The 15581-nt window shown below is 43.5% G+C and overlaps 1 protein-coding gene across 5 annotated transcripts in view; it reads left to right on the top strand.

Moving 5' to 3' along the window:
- The window catches only part of LOC117357237 (DNA excision repair protein ERCC-8-like), a 116228-nt gene extending 108895 nt beyond the window's left edge, over positions 1-7333 (top strand). For 3 of the 5 annotated variants that reach the window (XM_033937624.1, XM_033937611.1, XM_033937635.1), the window contains one exon: positions 5250-7333. In XM_033937624.1, coding sequence (XP_033793515.1) covers positions 5709-6908 — 1200 coding nt within the window. In that variant the 5' untranslated portion in view covers positions 5250-5708 and the 3' untranslated portion in view covers positions 6909-7333. Of the gene's footprint in view, positions 1-2726; positions 2932-5249 lie in introns of those variants that run through there. The other 2 variants (XM_033937629.1, XM_033937617.1) reach the window with 2 other exon arrangements.
- Positions 7334-15581: the final 8248 nt, after the last annotated feature.

The following is a 15581-nucleotide window of genomic DNA, read 5'->3' as shown; positions in this document are numbered from 1 at the left end:
AACCGCTGCCGAGGCCGGCAGACTTTCCAGCATGATGGCGACATCAGACCGGCATGGGAGGGAAGATATGGTGGGCTGTGAGAAGGGGAAGTTCAGGAGCATTGCCAAGGGCCACATTTAAAGGCCAGGTGGGCCGGATTCGGCTATCAGGCCATGTGACTTAAAGAAAAAAAATGACATATCAGATAAGACATAAGAATAGCCTAGAGCAGCAGCTCCAGCTCCAACCCTGGTTGGGGAGTGCAGGTTGTGACCAGCCAGGCTTCGTGCCTGCCTTGGTCCATGTGATTTTCTTAACGGCCACTGGGGGGAGCCGGAGAGAAGCCCAGGTGAGAGCAGGCTCAGTTAGAGCAGGGCATGGCTCCTCCTCATGAAAGGCCAGTAGTTTGCTCTTGGGAAGGAAGGTGAGAGGGAAGTCACGGACCTCTTCCCAGGTACTAAGTATCGTCGACTATTGCAACTGCCTCTACTTACCCTGCCCGACCAACACAATAAAAAAACTACAGACCATCCAGAACACAGCCCTCAGACTCATATATTCACTCAGCAAATACGACCACATTACCAATGCATACCTAGAATCTCACTGGCTACCAATAAAAGCAAGAACACAATTCAAACTCTACTGTCTCATTTTCAAAGTAACCCACGGCACGGCACCCAGTTACCTAAACAACCGTTTTCACTACTACCTCTCACCCAGAAGAAGGAGAACACAGAACCTTTTCACCTACCCACCTCTCAACGGTACTCGTCGTAAGAAACTTTACGACAACCTTCTGGGGACACAGGCAGCTAAAATAGACTCTGACATCTCTAAATTACTGACCAAAACAACAGACATAAAAGAGTTCCGCAAAGAAATAAAAACACTACTGTTCAAAAAATATCTCCCATCACTCTAACCACCGCCCAATGAGTTCCCAATCAACGACTTCGGAATCACTCATCCATATTATCTCTTTGTCTGTGATCAAGAATGTACTGTAACTCTTCTACTCTACACCCGACTTAACCGATCGAGTTGACATGTATTACCTCTGTAAAATGCATTATCTTCTGCTATATGTATTATCTTCTGTAATAAGTAATATCCTCTGCGAAATTGTAATATCATAACTCTTCACTGTTCCTGTAACTTACTCCTATCCTGAAATGTAATTCTACTGGAATGTCCCAGATATTTTCTATATTGTAATCCGCCTAGAACCACAAGGCACAGGCGGAATAGAAATCCCTAATGTAATGTAATGTAATGTAGAGCAGTGCGGGCTCAAGCTAGGGTAATGCCTTAGACCCGGGTGTGGAAGAGACTGGATATACACCACCATTAGCAGCCACACAAGCCAGTGTGTGTATTGCAGCTGCAACGATGGAAGTAGGCTTGGCAACCCTTTTCAAAGCCTGAGCTTTTTCTGTTTGCTATTTTGGGCTGAGTGTTTGATTTAGTCAGCCAGTTACATTGACTGGACTGTGAGGTTTTTTGTACTGCACTGTTTTGATTCTCTGCTCATTTTGTTTAAGAAGCTGGGAGTGTTTAGTGGGGAGAAGTTTGCCAACAACTGGGCGGGATTTTTGAAAGCTGTGTGCTTGTGGAAGGCAAACTTGAGGCACTCCCCTATTCCCAGCAGTGTTAAAAGATATGCTGGAGGCTTTGCTATTTAAAAACTGTTTGAGTGTTTGGTGCAGCAAAGCAGATAACTGAAATCTTTTGGACAACCTGCTAAGAAGCAGGCTTTGGAAGCCTTGTTTTTAGAAGCTCTGTGGAGAGTAAAGCCACAAGGAGCATTATTGAGTTTGGTGAGGAGAAAATCCTGAACTTTACTCAGTTTTCTTTTTGAGTTTTTTTCTTTGTATTTTGCAAGGTGCATTGTTTTGGATTTTGCCATTCTGATGATTAAATTTTCTGATTTTTGGTTTGTTTTATTTATTAATACAGTGTCTGCAGGGTGACTCCCAGTCCCTACTGGGTCACACGCTGGTGCAAGTTTTGGCTGTAACCACTAGGGTCAGTGAGGAGTCCAATGGCTAGGCTCTAGTGCTGGTTACAAGGTACAGCGCTTTGGTGCTATGGTTCCATCTCTGGATGTGGAGCGCAGCTCCGGCTGCATTTGTGCCATAGCTCCATTGCTGGATGCAGAGAGCAGCAGCTCTGGCTGCATTTCCACCAAGGCTCACTGTCTGCCATAGTGAGAGGCCCAGCCGGACTGATCTGTACGCCTCCCTCTCCAGATGCCATCCGTGGCTCCATGCAGAGCATTAGCCATTGATTCCTTTCACTGTTGCTGCTTGCCCAGGGCGTCTCCTTCGCACTCAGTTGCACATACCTCTTTAGTCGCGTAGGTTGCAGATCTAGCAATGGCTATCCATAGAGTCCTCATGCTTCACCTGCTTGCATGCACCTTGTCTTCCTGGGCTGTAAAGTACCTATTAGTTCCTTGGGTCCTTTGTGTCTTCTGGTCTGTTGTTCAGCTTTATCCCCTTCCAGTGGACAGTCTCACAGCTGCTGGGGGGTCCCAGTTGGGTCCCTGATATCTCTATCTTCCTTCATTCTGTTCCATATCCCGCCTTACTGAGGACTGCATTAGTACATCCAACTCGTCTCTGGCTTCATCTGCTGCTGATGGCAAGGAAGAATTATGTTCTTACCTGATAATTTTTGTTCCTTTGTTCCGTAGGGATTGGCCAGGTGGGTGGCCTCGATGTGAATTTCACAGCTGTTTCACAGCTGTGAAGAGAGAGTTCTGTGCCGTTAGGCCTGTTCGTTGATCCGGCTGCTTTGTTAAGAGAAATACTAAAGTTCCCAGTGTGCAGACCATCACATTTGACAGAGCTCAGCTTTGTGTTCTCTATCTCCGCCTGCTGGTAGGTGGACTTAACGCGCTTGTCTCTGGATTCATCTGCTTTGGCTAAAGGAATGAAAATTATCAGGTAAGAACATAATTTTTTCCTTCACATGAGAATAAATGAGAGTTTCTGTGGTGCACTGTAGGCTGGTTGATGTTATTTTTCTTTAGTGGTTTCCTTGTGCGATCTGTTACTCCTTGGACATAGGGAAGCACTACCATTTTTGGCTCTGTCGCAACATTGTCCTCTAATGGTTGTTGGCCATTGCCGAGAGGTGACACGTGACAGACCGGTTACCTCGGATTAGTGTTCTTTTATTTATACACATTTAAAAAATGTATTTTCTTTAATTTTATTTCTTGTAATATGTACCTGTCAATCAATATTTATCATTTTATATATAACTAGTGTTTAAGCCCGTTACATTAACGGGTGCTAGAATATATGGCTGTCTGTCTTTCTTTCTTTATGTCTCTCTCCCTGCTCCTGTTTCTTTCTTCCTTTCTTTCTGTCTTTCTCCCTCCTGCAATTTTTTTCTCTCTCTCCCTGGCACCCTTTGCCTGTCTGTCTTTATTTCTGTGTCTCTCTGGTCCCGTCTGTCTTTATTTCTGTCTGTCTCTCTCCCTAGCCTCCTTTGTCTGTCTGTATTTCTTTCTGTGTCTCCCCCCCCCCCCCCCACTTTCCTTTGCAGAAGCAGCAGTGCTATTTCCCTTCCCCTCCAGATCCCTGTGAAGTAGTAGCAGCATTTCCCCCCACCCACCCCCCATTCCCTTCTCTCCCCCCCCCCACTTTCCTTTGCAGAAGCAGCAGTGCTATTTCCCTTCCCCTCCAGATCCCTGTGAAGTAGTAGCAGCATTTCCCCCCACCCACCCCCCATTCCCTTCTCTCCCCCCCCACTTTCCTTTGCAGAAGCAGCAGCGGTTTTCCCTTCCCCTCCAGGTCCCTGCTGAGTAGTAGAAACATTTTCCCCCACCCCCCATTCCCTTCTTACCTTGAGCTGCCCTGCTCCGTTCGGCCCCTCCCCCTTCCCTTCTCGTGTGCTGGCCTGCTGCGGCTGAAGGTTTTTTCGGCGACTCCTCCTGTTAAAACTCCCCCCCCCCGCAACCGCTCCTGTTCAAAGCGGCCTGCTGAGGTTCGCGGCCGCTGTAATGAACCTCGCAGGCCGCTCTCCAACTCGGTAGCATGTTCCCTCTGACGCGATTGCGTCAGAGGGAACGTGCTACCATGTGGAGAGCGGCCTGCGAGGTTCGTTACAGCGGCCGCGAACCTCAGCAGGCCGCTTTGAACAGGAGCGGTAGCGGCTGTTGCAGGAGGATTGGGGGGGGGGATTCGTGAGCGGCGGCAGGACCATGAGGCGGGATTGAGTTTTTTCGGCTTCCCCTATCTGGGGAAACCGCCGTGCCGAACTCAGCTGCGCGTGGGGCCGTAGTAAGCGCGGGGCATGCTGCAGTCTTGGCGGCCACGGACATACGGATCATGGAAGCACGCTGATAAGACTGCGCATGCGCCGCCTACGGTTTTATTATATAGATTTTTTTATGATTTATCTGGAAGTCAATACGATTATAGGTATGTTTTTATGTAGACTCCTGACACAGACAGGTACGCCTGTGTCGGGTCTACCAATAAATGGAAATTTGGTTGCTCGAAATTTGAAGGCCCCTTATGCGCTGCTAGGTGCCTACCTTTTATAGAATCAAGTATGGAATTATCAACCAATTAAAACTCTTGTTAAAGCTCATAATTGAATCTATTAAGGTGGTTTGGGTCATTAAGTTAGGCACCTCTTATAGAATCTTGCCCTAAGGGACTGATTCTGAAACGGCAGGCATCTACCGCATGTCGATCACATTCAGATGCCACTGAGAGAATCATGGCTACCTTAGGTGCTAGTAACATAGGCCAGGGGGGTTAAAGGCCTACATTTCCGGTGCCTAGGTACATTGTAGAATTGGGCCTAGTGGCACTTAGTGACACCTAAGGCTAACTTCGTCCCTAAACACACCTGGTCCCAGGAGGCACCTAGGTTTTTTTTTTGGTATATGTTTTAATCAGCTTTTAATGGCGTGATCATTGCACCACTTAAATAAAGCCAATTAATACAAGTTAGGCGTCGGGTGCGATCTAGGCAGGCCCTTATCAGAATTTTCCTCTAAGTACCAAACCAAAGCTTGAGGCTATAATAATAACAAAGCTAGCGATAAGATGTAGCACCAATAAAGTCAAAAAATTGCAAAATAGGTTAGATAAAATCTGGGATCCTTATTGTCTGCTGATTTTGATATATTCATTTTCAGGACCAGCCTCACTGCCAAGCTGCACTATATTTGCTTTGATTCCTTAATCTTACTCTTGTAAATTATATGTAAACTTTTCTAATTGCCCTCCTTTTTCATTTCCAGTGCTTGGACTCAAATGAAATGAAGAATTCTTACAAGAAAGCTTCTCCCTGCATCTTCTTTGATGTCATTTAGACAGCATTTCATCTTGAAAGGAAGAATATCATGCACCACTGGCCTTTTTCATATTGATATCTGGGACTCTTATGTTCTCGGACCAGTCTCTATATACTCCTAACTCATCACATGGTATTTTACTGTTTTTTTACTCCATTCTGAAGTAAAAGCCTGAACTGGTTTTATAACCTTAGAAGATTTGCTGGATCTGCCTGTGCTTTCTGAAGGAATTTAAAATCTAAATTCATATGTCCCTTTCTAATGCCATATTCAGTAACTGCTTTAACAACTAGTACATTCTAATCTTGAAGATATCAAGTTTGATTGGATTATATGGAAAATGTTTTTCTAATCCCAGTTTTTTATTTATTTGAACTCAGTGGTGCATATTGAGGGTTTTTAAAGATGTTGGGCTTTCTCTCATCTCGCCAACTTGGTTTAGATGACTCACTTCGACTCAGACGAGCAGAGAGTACAAGAAGGGTGCTTAGCTTAGAGCTCAATAAAGACAGAGATGTTGAAAGAATCCATGGAAGTGGTGTTAATACCCTTGACATCGAACCCGTTGAGGGAAGGTACATGCTGTCAGGAGGGTCTGATGGGGTTATTGTACTCTATGACCTTGCCAACCTCAGCAGAAAGCCATGTTACACTTGTAAAGCAGTTTGCACTGTAGGCAAGAGTCATCCTGAGGTTCACAAATTTAGCGTGGAGACAGTTCAGTGGTATCCCCATGACACTGGCATTTTCACATCGAGTTCTTTTGATAAGACACTGAAAATATGGGACACAAATAAATTACAACCTGCAGATGTGTTTCATTTTGAAGGCACGGTCTACAGCCATCACATGTCTCCTGTTGCTACCAAGCACTGCTTAATAGCAGTTGGTAGTAAGAGCCACAAAGTGCAGCTTTGTGATCTGAAATCCGGATCCTGTTCTCACATTTTACAAGGTCACAGAGGTGAAGTGCTTGCAGTGTCTTGGTCTCCACGCCAAGAATACATCCTGGCGACAGCAAGCGCTGACAGTAGAGTGAAACTGTGGGATGTGCGAAGAGCATCCAGCTGTCTAATTACTCTTGATCAGCACAATGGTGAGAAGTCCAAGACATCTTCTGAAATAGCAAACACAGCTCATAATGGAAGAGTTAATGGCTTATGCTTTACAGCTGATGGTTTGCACTTTCTAACAGTGGGCACTGATGATCGCATGAGGCTCTGGAACAGCTCCAGTGGGGAAAACACTCTGGTAAACTATGGGAAAGTGTGTAATGAGAGTAGAAAGGGCCTTAAGTTTGCCGTATCTGACGGGTGTAGTCCAGATTTTGTCTTTGTACCTTTTGACAGCACCATTGCGGTTTATACTCTTTATGCAGGAGAATTGATAACCATGCTCAGAGGACATTATAGCGATGTTGACTGCTGTGTATTTCAGTCTAATTTCCAGGAGCTTTATAGTGGCAGCAAAGACTGCAATATTCTTGCTTGGGTACCAGCTGTGAGAGACCGAGCTCTGGATGAGGGCTCTGAAAAGTCAGGACCACAGTCTCATTTGAATCCAGCTTTTCAAGATGCATGGAGTAGCAGCGATGAAGAAGGATGAAGTTGAACCATGTCATTCTTTGCCATTCTGTCTACATAACAGAGGCCTTAAGCAGACTTCAGGACAGATATACCAAAGTGCACTACCATGAATTAACATATTATCTACTGCAGGTGCTGGTTAATGCAGTGGGACCTATTTATTAATTGCACTCATTAGTGCATGATAGTGTCCTTAATGTGGTAACACACTTCAGTAAATCTAATCCTTTTGTTTAGTTGTACCTAGTACTTATAAATCATATGAAGATTTTGTGAACATTGCTGAATTTGATATAAAAAATACAGATACCTCAATGGAAGCGTCTTCTTTGTGGTAGTGCCTCCATCTCTTGAAATGTAACTAGCATATTTTTAAGTCAGTATATTTTTGTATTTACAGCTGTGTATATATGCCTACATTTTGTATATCAAGTTAAAATTTAATAAAATGTTTTGCTTTTCTTGCAAATCAAGTTACTTGCAATCCAAGGTTTTACTGTAATACACAAAACTCTTGCTTGAGAAAAGCAGAAAGTAACATTATAAAAGGAAATACAAAATTAAACATCTGCAAGAACCAAATCATTCAACTTATCTTCCTCAGACCACAAACTTAGTGGGGACTGTCTATTGTATGTTAAAATGTACAGCGCTGCGTACACCTTTCAGCGCTATAGAAATAATAAATAGTTGTAGTAGAGGGAGGAGGTGTTATAATAGAGTAAAGACAGCTCAAATTGCCTTAACAGCTGGGTCACCTATAACTACTAAACATTCCCGGTCACCAACTTCAAATTCGGGAAATCCCGTAACTGTTCAGGTGAGCAAAAAATATTTTTCACTCTCAAATATTTTGCCATGCACATGGATAATCCATTCGATTTCAAATATTTTTATTGAGTTTTCATTAACACAAGAAAATACAATAATGGAAAAACCATGAAAAAAAGCATCAGTTAACAAGTGAACTGTAAGGTTCAACTGAACCAGTCAGAACTCCAAGGATATGACATACAGATCATCTCAAAGGGGAGCATAGGGGAAAACCGAAGAGTCCAGGAGAACCAGGTGAAAACCTGAGGAGGAAGCAATGAAAGAAGAGAGATGAAAGGTAAGAGAAAGAAGAAAGAAGATAAAGAAACAGTAAAAGAGAAGAGCGAGAGAGTAGAGAATGTAGGACGGACATCCCACCCCCAGGAGGGGATACAGGGATGGAAATAGAATAAAGATGGAATCGGTAGAATTACAGGGAAAGACAACGGTTAGGGAGAGAAGTGTTGGATAGGTTCCCATATTCTGGATATGGACAGAGTTCTGTTAGAAAATTCTGCCGCTTTCATCTCATACAAATGAATCATAAGAACAGTGTTCCACCAGAAAACAACATTAAGTAAGTCAGCAGACTTCCAATTGTGAAGAATCATTTGAATTGTTAAGGCAATTAGTATATTGAGAAGAGATTGTTGACTGGCGGACAGAGGGTCAGGCACCGCTAAGGCTCTGAAAAGGAGAACATCAAATGAGAATTCAGAGGAGATAGGAAGTATGCGTTTGATAAGGTGCCATATGTGTGTCCAGAACTCTTTAATGATAGGGCACTCATAGATCATGTGATGGAGGTCCCCCAGCTCCAAAGTACAATGCCAACATAAGTTGGAATCTCTAAGGCCTGCCATAAACATCTTATTGGGTGTCCAGAAGACCTTGTAGGCAAGAAAGTATAAATATTGAGATAAGCTAGCAGAGGCCGATGGGTGGACGATTTTACTAAAGTAACGATCCCAATCTTGGTCAGATCCACGCCAAGAGGTGTGGGATGACCAAACGTCAGTAGATCTCTTAGATCTAGGATATAAGTGAGATCGAAGTTCTTTGTAGAAGAGGGACATGGTGTGACCAAGCTCCAGACCTAAATGAGTGAATGTCATGAAGGCAGAAGTTGAGGTGTAGGAAAAGATAGAGGGAGAACATTTTAATAAGCAATGAGAGAGTTGAATCCAGTGAAAGCATTCGGACGGTGGTAAGGCAAACTTATCCATGATCTAGGAAAATGATAGTAGCTTCCCGTCATCTAAGATTTGATTTAATGTCCAGACCCCTCTATCCATCCATAGGCACCAACTGATAAAGCGATTATCAATATGAAAGGAGGAATTGTACCAGAGAGGCGAAGAAGTCGTAAGATGTCTGTCGGATCCAGAAATGCGATCAAAATGATAAATCGCTTGAAGAGTAGCACCTATGACAGTGGATTTAGAAGGCAGCGAGGAAAGAGAGATGAACGGTAGGCTGGACAGGGGGATCGGGCTTATAATGTGTTGTTCAATGCGAAGCCAGGCAGCTGAGCTCAGGAGCATAGTGGGGTCTTGAGTCCATAATGTACTATAGCGCAGTAATGAGGCTACATAGTAAAGGAAAAAATCCGGGAATCCCATGCCCCCATTTTCTTTAGAGGATTTGAGAATGTTCAGTGAGATACGAGGGGTCTTTTTACACCATAGATAAGTGGATAGTTTGCTCTCAATGGTTTTGTAGAACTCCTTCGGGGCCAGCTTAGGAAACATGGAAAGATAATAATTAACAATCAGAGTGATAGTCATTTTGATGGCTTCAAGGCGACCCCACCATGACAACGAGAGAGGGGACCATCTCTTTACCAGAGCATCTACTTTGGTCGTTAAAGCAGATAGATTAATAGACATCATAGTGTCGATATCTTGATGGAAGAGGGTGCCAAGATATTTCAAGGAAGAGCTGGCCCATCGGAATGAAGTGGGTCCACAATCGGCTAAAGAAGTGACTGCATTAAGAGGCATAACTTTGGATTTGTCCCAATTTATACAATATCCCGAACAAGAAGAAAATTTAAATACTAACTAAAGGAGAACGGGAATAGAGGAAGCAGGATTAGACAGGAACACAAGTAGATCGTCAGCATATGCTAATGTTTTGACTTGAAAGAGCCTATTGGGACTCCCATTAAGAGAGGATGTTGACGGATGGCCAGTAATAGTGGCTCAATGGCTATATTAAATAAAAGCGGAGACAAGGAGCAACCTTGTCTGGTACCTCTGTGAAGATATACGGGGCTGGATAGGAAGTCATTAATTCGTAATCTAGAGTAAGGTTTGGTGTAGAGTAACCGAATCCATTGTACAAAGTCCGGACCACAGCCAAACCAGTGGAGAGCAGCAAAAAGATGATCCCACTCCACCATATCAAAGGCCTTCTCGGCGTCCAAGGAAATCGCAATCAAAGGATCAGGAGAGGAATGGGCGATATTCAAAATGGCGTGAAAAGTACGTGCGTTATCACCGATAAATCGGGATTTAATGAAACCAACTTGGTCAGGGTGGATTAGACCACCTAGAACTTTATCCAATCGTAAGGCCAGGATCTTGGCCAGAATCTTACAATCAGTGTTAAGTAAAGAAATGGGTCGGTAATTAGCCACATGGGTGTCATCTCTACCCGCTTTAGGTAAAACTATAATATGTGCTTCCGCGAAGCCACCTTAATCAGAGGGATTGGAGAAAAGATAATCAAAGAAATGTTTCAGCAGTGGAACAAGCTCAGCAGAGAAGGTTTTATAAAATTCAATCAGGAATCCATCAGGCCCTGGCGATTTGTGGGAGGGAAGGGATTTAATGGCCTCCAAAATTTCGCTCTCTAAAATAGGTGCACCGAGGCTGGTAGCCTGGGAGGGATCTAGGGAGGGGTGAGAGATATCCTTGAAAAAATCAATGCTAGAAAAAGAGGAAGAGGTTGTAGACGAGGAGTATAGATTGTTGTAGAAGGTGGCAAAGAGGTGTGATATGGAAGCATCATCTGTAGCGGAAGATCCGTCCTCCCTCAATAAGGTTGCTACTCTGGACCTCTGTTTACGATTAGCAAGATAACAGGCTAAAAACTGTCCAGATTTGTTAGCAGACATATAAGTGTCAATTTTAGAGATTAAAAAGTCTTACTGGGATTTATGTCGAGAAAGTAGATTAAACTCAACCTTTTTCTGTATTAAGTCCGAGGAGACTTGGGTGGGATTTTTGGTAACCTGTTGGTTTTCCAATATGGAGATATCTCTCTCCAATGTCTCCATATTAGAGAGGTCAGACTTACGCTTCCGGGCCAAGAAACTAATCACTTCACCCCTAAGACTCACTTTGAAGGCTTCCCAAATGGTGGTATAGGAGGAGATAGAAGAGGTGTTGTTAATGAAGAATTCTGAAATAAAGCTACGAGTTTTATCAAGAAAAGCAGAGTCGGAGAGAATCGAGGTATTAAATTGCCAAATACAGTTTGGATGAGTATGTTGTAGTTCCACATGTAGACCAATGGGAGCATGATCCGAAAGAATAATAGGGTGAATAAGGGAAGCACGGATCAGGGGAAGAAGAGATTTAGAGATGAGAAAAAAATCAATTCTAGAATATGATCGGTGAGGGGCGGAGTAGAATGTAAAGGAGCATTCTTCAGAGTGGAGTGATTTCCAAGGGTCACAGAGACCCAGATCTTGAATGATATGATGAAGTTCGGTCCACATTTTAGAGGGACGGAATTGGGAAAGAGAGTGTCTATCCTTGCTAGCATCTAACGGGAGATTAAAGTCACCACCAATGATTAAGGGGTTATCGGCTACATCCAGCAGCGTATTTCTGACAGAGGACATAAAAGACGGCAAGTCGATGTTTGGTGCATAAATATTAACGATGGAGAAGAGAGAATCACCAATTTGAACTGAGGTAGCAATCCATCTGCCCTCCGAGTCAGATAGTTGATGTAAGACACGAACTTGTAGAGAGGTTTTGAAGAGAATGAATACACCTCTCTTACCGCTCTTACTGCTCTAGAAAAAGGAAGAACATAGGTGAGTTTATCGTCTTCACTTTGGATATTAGAAGATTCCTGCAAAAGAAGCTCTCTCTGTGCATATTTGCCCCTATAAAAGGCCTGCTTAATGGATCTTTCTGGATAGCCCCTATTGCGGAGGCGGTCCATCAGTTCCCTAGCTTGCTTTTTGTACTCTTCCATAGTGGAAGAGACCCTACGTATCCGTAGAAACTGGCCTATGGGTAGATTAAATCGGAGCTTAAATGGGTGGAAACTGTTAAAGTGCAGGATAGTGTTGCGAGTAACTGATTTTCTATATAAGGACGTGCTGATATTATCCCCACATACTTGCACAGTAATATCTAAAAATTCAATTTTCGTCTGATGGCATGTCATCGTAAATTTAATGTTTAAATCGACTGAATCCAAAAACTCCACAAACAAATCAAGGTCTTGTTTAGTACTATACCAGATGAAAAAAATATCATCCAGAAATCTGCCCCAAAACCCAATATAGGGCTTCCACGGGGATGTATATAGAAAATCAGTTACTCGCAACACTATCCTGCACTTTAACAGTTTCCACCCATTTAAGCTCCGATTTAATCTACCCATAGGCCAGTTTCTACGGATACGTAGGGTCTCTTCCACTATGGAAGAGTACAAAAAGCAAGCTAGGGAACTGATGGACCGCCTCCGCAATAGGGGCTATCCAGAAAGATCCATTAAGCAGGCCTTTTATAGGGGCAAATATGCACAGAGAGAGCTTCTTTTGCAGGAATCTTCTAATATCCAAAGTGAAGACGATAAACTCACCTGTGTTCTTCCTTTTTCTAGAGCAGTAAGAGCGGTGGTAGAGATATTTAGAAAGCACTGGTTCATTGTACAACCCCACAAGTCTTTAGAAACTTTTCTCAAGATAGCATACACTCGGGGCAGTACATTAGGCCAACGATGCAATTTTCAAAAGTATGGTACTTGCCCAGTTGAGAGGGAGGAGGGGCGCCATGGCATATGCGGCAAATGCCAATGGTGCCCTTCTGCCATCCAGGGGGATTCCTGGCAGATTCCTGGAAAGTCAGTCATTTTGAAATCTCAACATGTCACTGACTGTAATTCTCAGGGGGTCATATATATTATATTATGCCCGTGCGACCTCATATATGTGGGGCGCACGAGCAGGAGAATAAGAACCAGACTTACAGAACACAAATCACGCATCTCTAATGAGATCACACAAGCTCCCTTAGTTGAACACTGGTTGAGATTTAAACATACGATTGCCGATTTGAGATGGTGTGTTATCAAGAAAGTAGTTGGGTGGGATGGAGGGGGTGACTCAATTAGGCTGAATTCATCTTTTCACTTGACACCGTTGAGCCTCGCGGGCTGAACATAGAAATCGAGTGGGGGACGGTGTAATTCAGTTGGGACCAATAGAATGCAGGGGCTGGAGATATTGGTGATTGAGAGGGAGAATTTAAACTGCACACCAGGGCCGCCGCCGCCATCTTTTCTCATTACTAACTTGGAGTCGGATGACAGCGGCACCCTTGGTGAGTACACGATCTAATTTAACAAACTATTTTTGGATTAAGTTTTAGATTAGAGAGGGGTGGGACACAATTGTATGTCACAACTTCTGCTCTATATATGTATTTTTTACAGGGAGACCCTTGAAAACACACTTGGTTGTGAAACATGTCGGGTCTGACTCCCTGGGTTTTTGGCTGAGATAAGTATTATCTACTTTTTAAAGCATCCATTATGACACTCAAGAAGTGAAGAGTCTCTGAAATATTTATTTCTTTAAAGATTTTTGATACATAGAAAAAATAAATAAAGAGTTGAAATTAGGAGAAAAAATATCATGTAAAATTGACTGCCAATGATGAAGCACCACAACAAGCTTCCCGCTGTTTGAATCATTACAAGCGGTGGAGTGGTGGGGCTGAAGCGTCTTTTTTTGAATATAATATATCAAATTGATGAAATTAAACACAATCCAGACAACGTTGATATTTATTCATGCTACTCGACTGGATTTAACCATTTTTGTTGAATTTTTTGCCATAAGGTTTGCCAGATTTAGAGTCAGCATGTGGCCCTTGTTAAGGTTCAGGTGACAGAACTCCAGTAGCAAAATGCTTGTTGACAAATGGGATCCTTGGAGATTTGCATGGAGTGGAAGGAGTCTGGTGCTGTGAAACATGGTGGCTACAATGCCTATGGTTGGTCAAAGAAAATGTAGAGCTTCGGTGCCAGGAATGTAATCTCAATTTTTGATGAAGTGAATAAGTTCTGGGAAGCCTTGAAAAATCATGTTCAGGCTGAGCCGGTACCAAAGGAGATGCAGGCAGTGGTGACGGATGACAGCCAACTCCTTCTGAAGCAGCTCCCGAAGTTAGTCCATTATGGACGCCGCCGGTACCATGTCTAGAGTAATTGGTACAGATAGCGCTGCAGGGTGTTGAAGCATTGGTGACCTCGATAAAGAGGCACGCCTTAGAGGTGATACAGCCTGCACTGATGATGCACTGCTTGTGTCGACGTTTTGACTGCATCAGTTTACTGTGGTTAGTGATGCATGGTGTGAAGGGAAAGAATACTTCTCAATCTGTTTCTCCGGTGATGGTACTGATGCCAATGTCTGTACCGATGGTACCAATATAGCACAGGATCCACTGTGGAAGATGTTGGCATTGAGGAAGTTCCAAAAAGCTTTTCCTGTTGGAGTCACCGAGCCTTCAGAGAATGTATTTGAAGTGTGGGGCTGAGTCCACCCTATATCCAAGTCCATAAGGAGTTGCTCCTGTTTCATCCACTGTAGACCAAATCCTTTTCACTGCCATAATTTGACTCCTGGGTTTATGGAGTTATATTATTGACAAAACCATAAGCGTCTCACCAAGATTCTTCAGATTTTCAGCAGTAAAATCCCAGTGCTGATTTGATGTGTGTTCGCAACTCCTCTTGCCTGTTTTTCTGTACATCTTTGCTGCCAGTCATCCTCACATCTTATATTTTGTAAGGTGCCTCTAGATTTCTTATTGTATCTTGTTTCTGAATCGTGTAAGAGTTTTGGAAGGGGGCTGCTGTGGTACTAACGGTAAATATTGCTGTCGATTTGAAAGGAAGATTGCCGAAATTTAGCTTTAGTGCTTTGCGTTTATCATGCATGTTGCTGAGTGCAATGGAAGTAAAACCCAGATGTCTCAATCCGTCCTCCTTTTTCTGGTGCCATATGGTAACCTGAGCTGTCCCTCTTGACTGGCCAGATTACTGTTCTATTAAATAAGAAGCTGCCTTGCACTGCCTCCTGTCCAGACCGCAGCGGATGACAGTAGACTGCTGGTTGGGTAAGGATAGGTGAGCCTAACATGGGCCAGTGATGTCACGGGCCTGAGTATTTGGCACCCTGGGCCAGTCTCACCTAGTCGTAGGTTGACCCTATCCTGGAGATGATGGATGTACCATAAATATGGTGATTCATTTTCTATCCAACAGTAGATTTTTTCCAAAAGCCAATAGGCAAACAGATATGGGAAGATAGCCAACTCCAGGGTGCAGGTATAGCTACACAGCTGGTTACCTACTTCTAAAAGCTGTATGTCATCTGCACTGACTGATCCTGACCATACAGATGAGTGAAGCAGGTCCCAAAATGCACCAGGATGGTGATACCAGATTGTGATTATGAACTATCCTACCCACAATGCCCTGGTGTCTCCTACCCTCTCAGGCCTGGAGTCTTGCACTTCCAACCTTCCTTGCAATGGCTTTCCTGTTGCTGTTCACTGTGACAATACAGTTGCTTCTCTTAAAGATGTGTAAATGCTGTTAATGTGACTATTTTCTTCTGAAG

This window comes from Geotrypetes seraphini, chromosome 1 (genome assembly GCF_902459505.1).
Source record: "Geotrypetes seraphini chromosome 1, aGeoSer1.1, whole genome shotgun sequence".
Classification (NCBI taxonomy): Eukaryota; Metazoa; Chordata; class Amphibia; order Gymnophiona; family Dermophiidae; genus Geotrypetes; species Geotrypetes seraphini.
The sequence above is the reverse complement of the archived record's forward strand: the minus strand, read 5'-3'. Positions and strand labels throughout refer to the sequence as shown.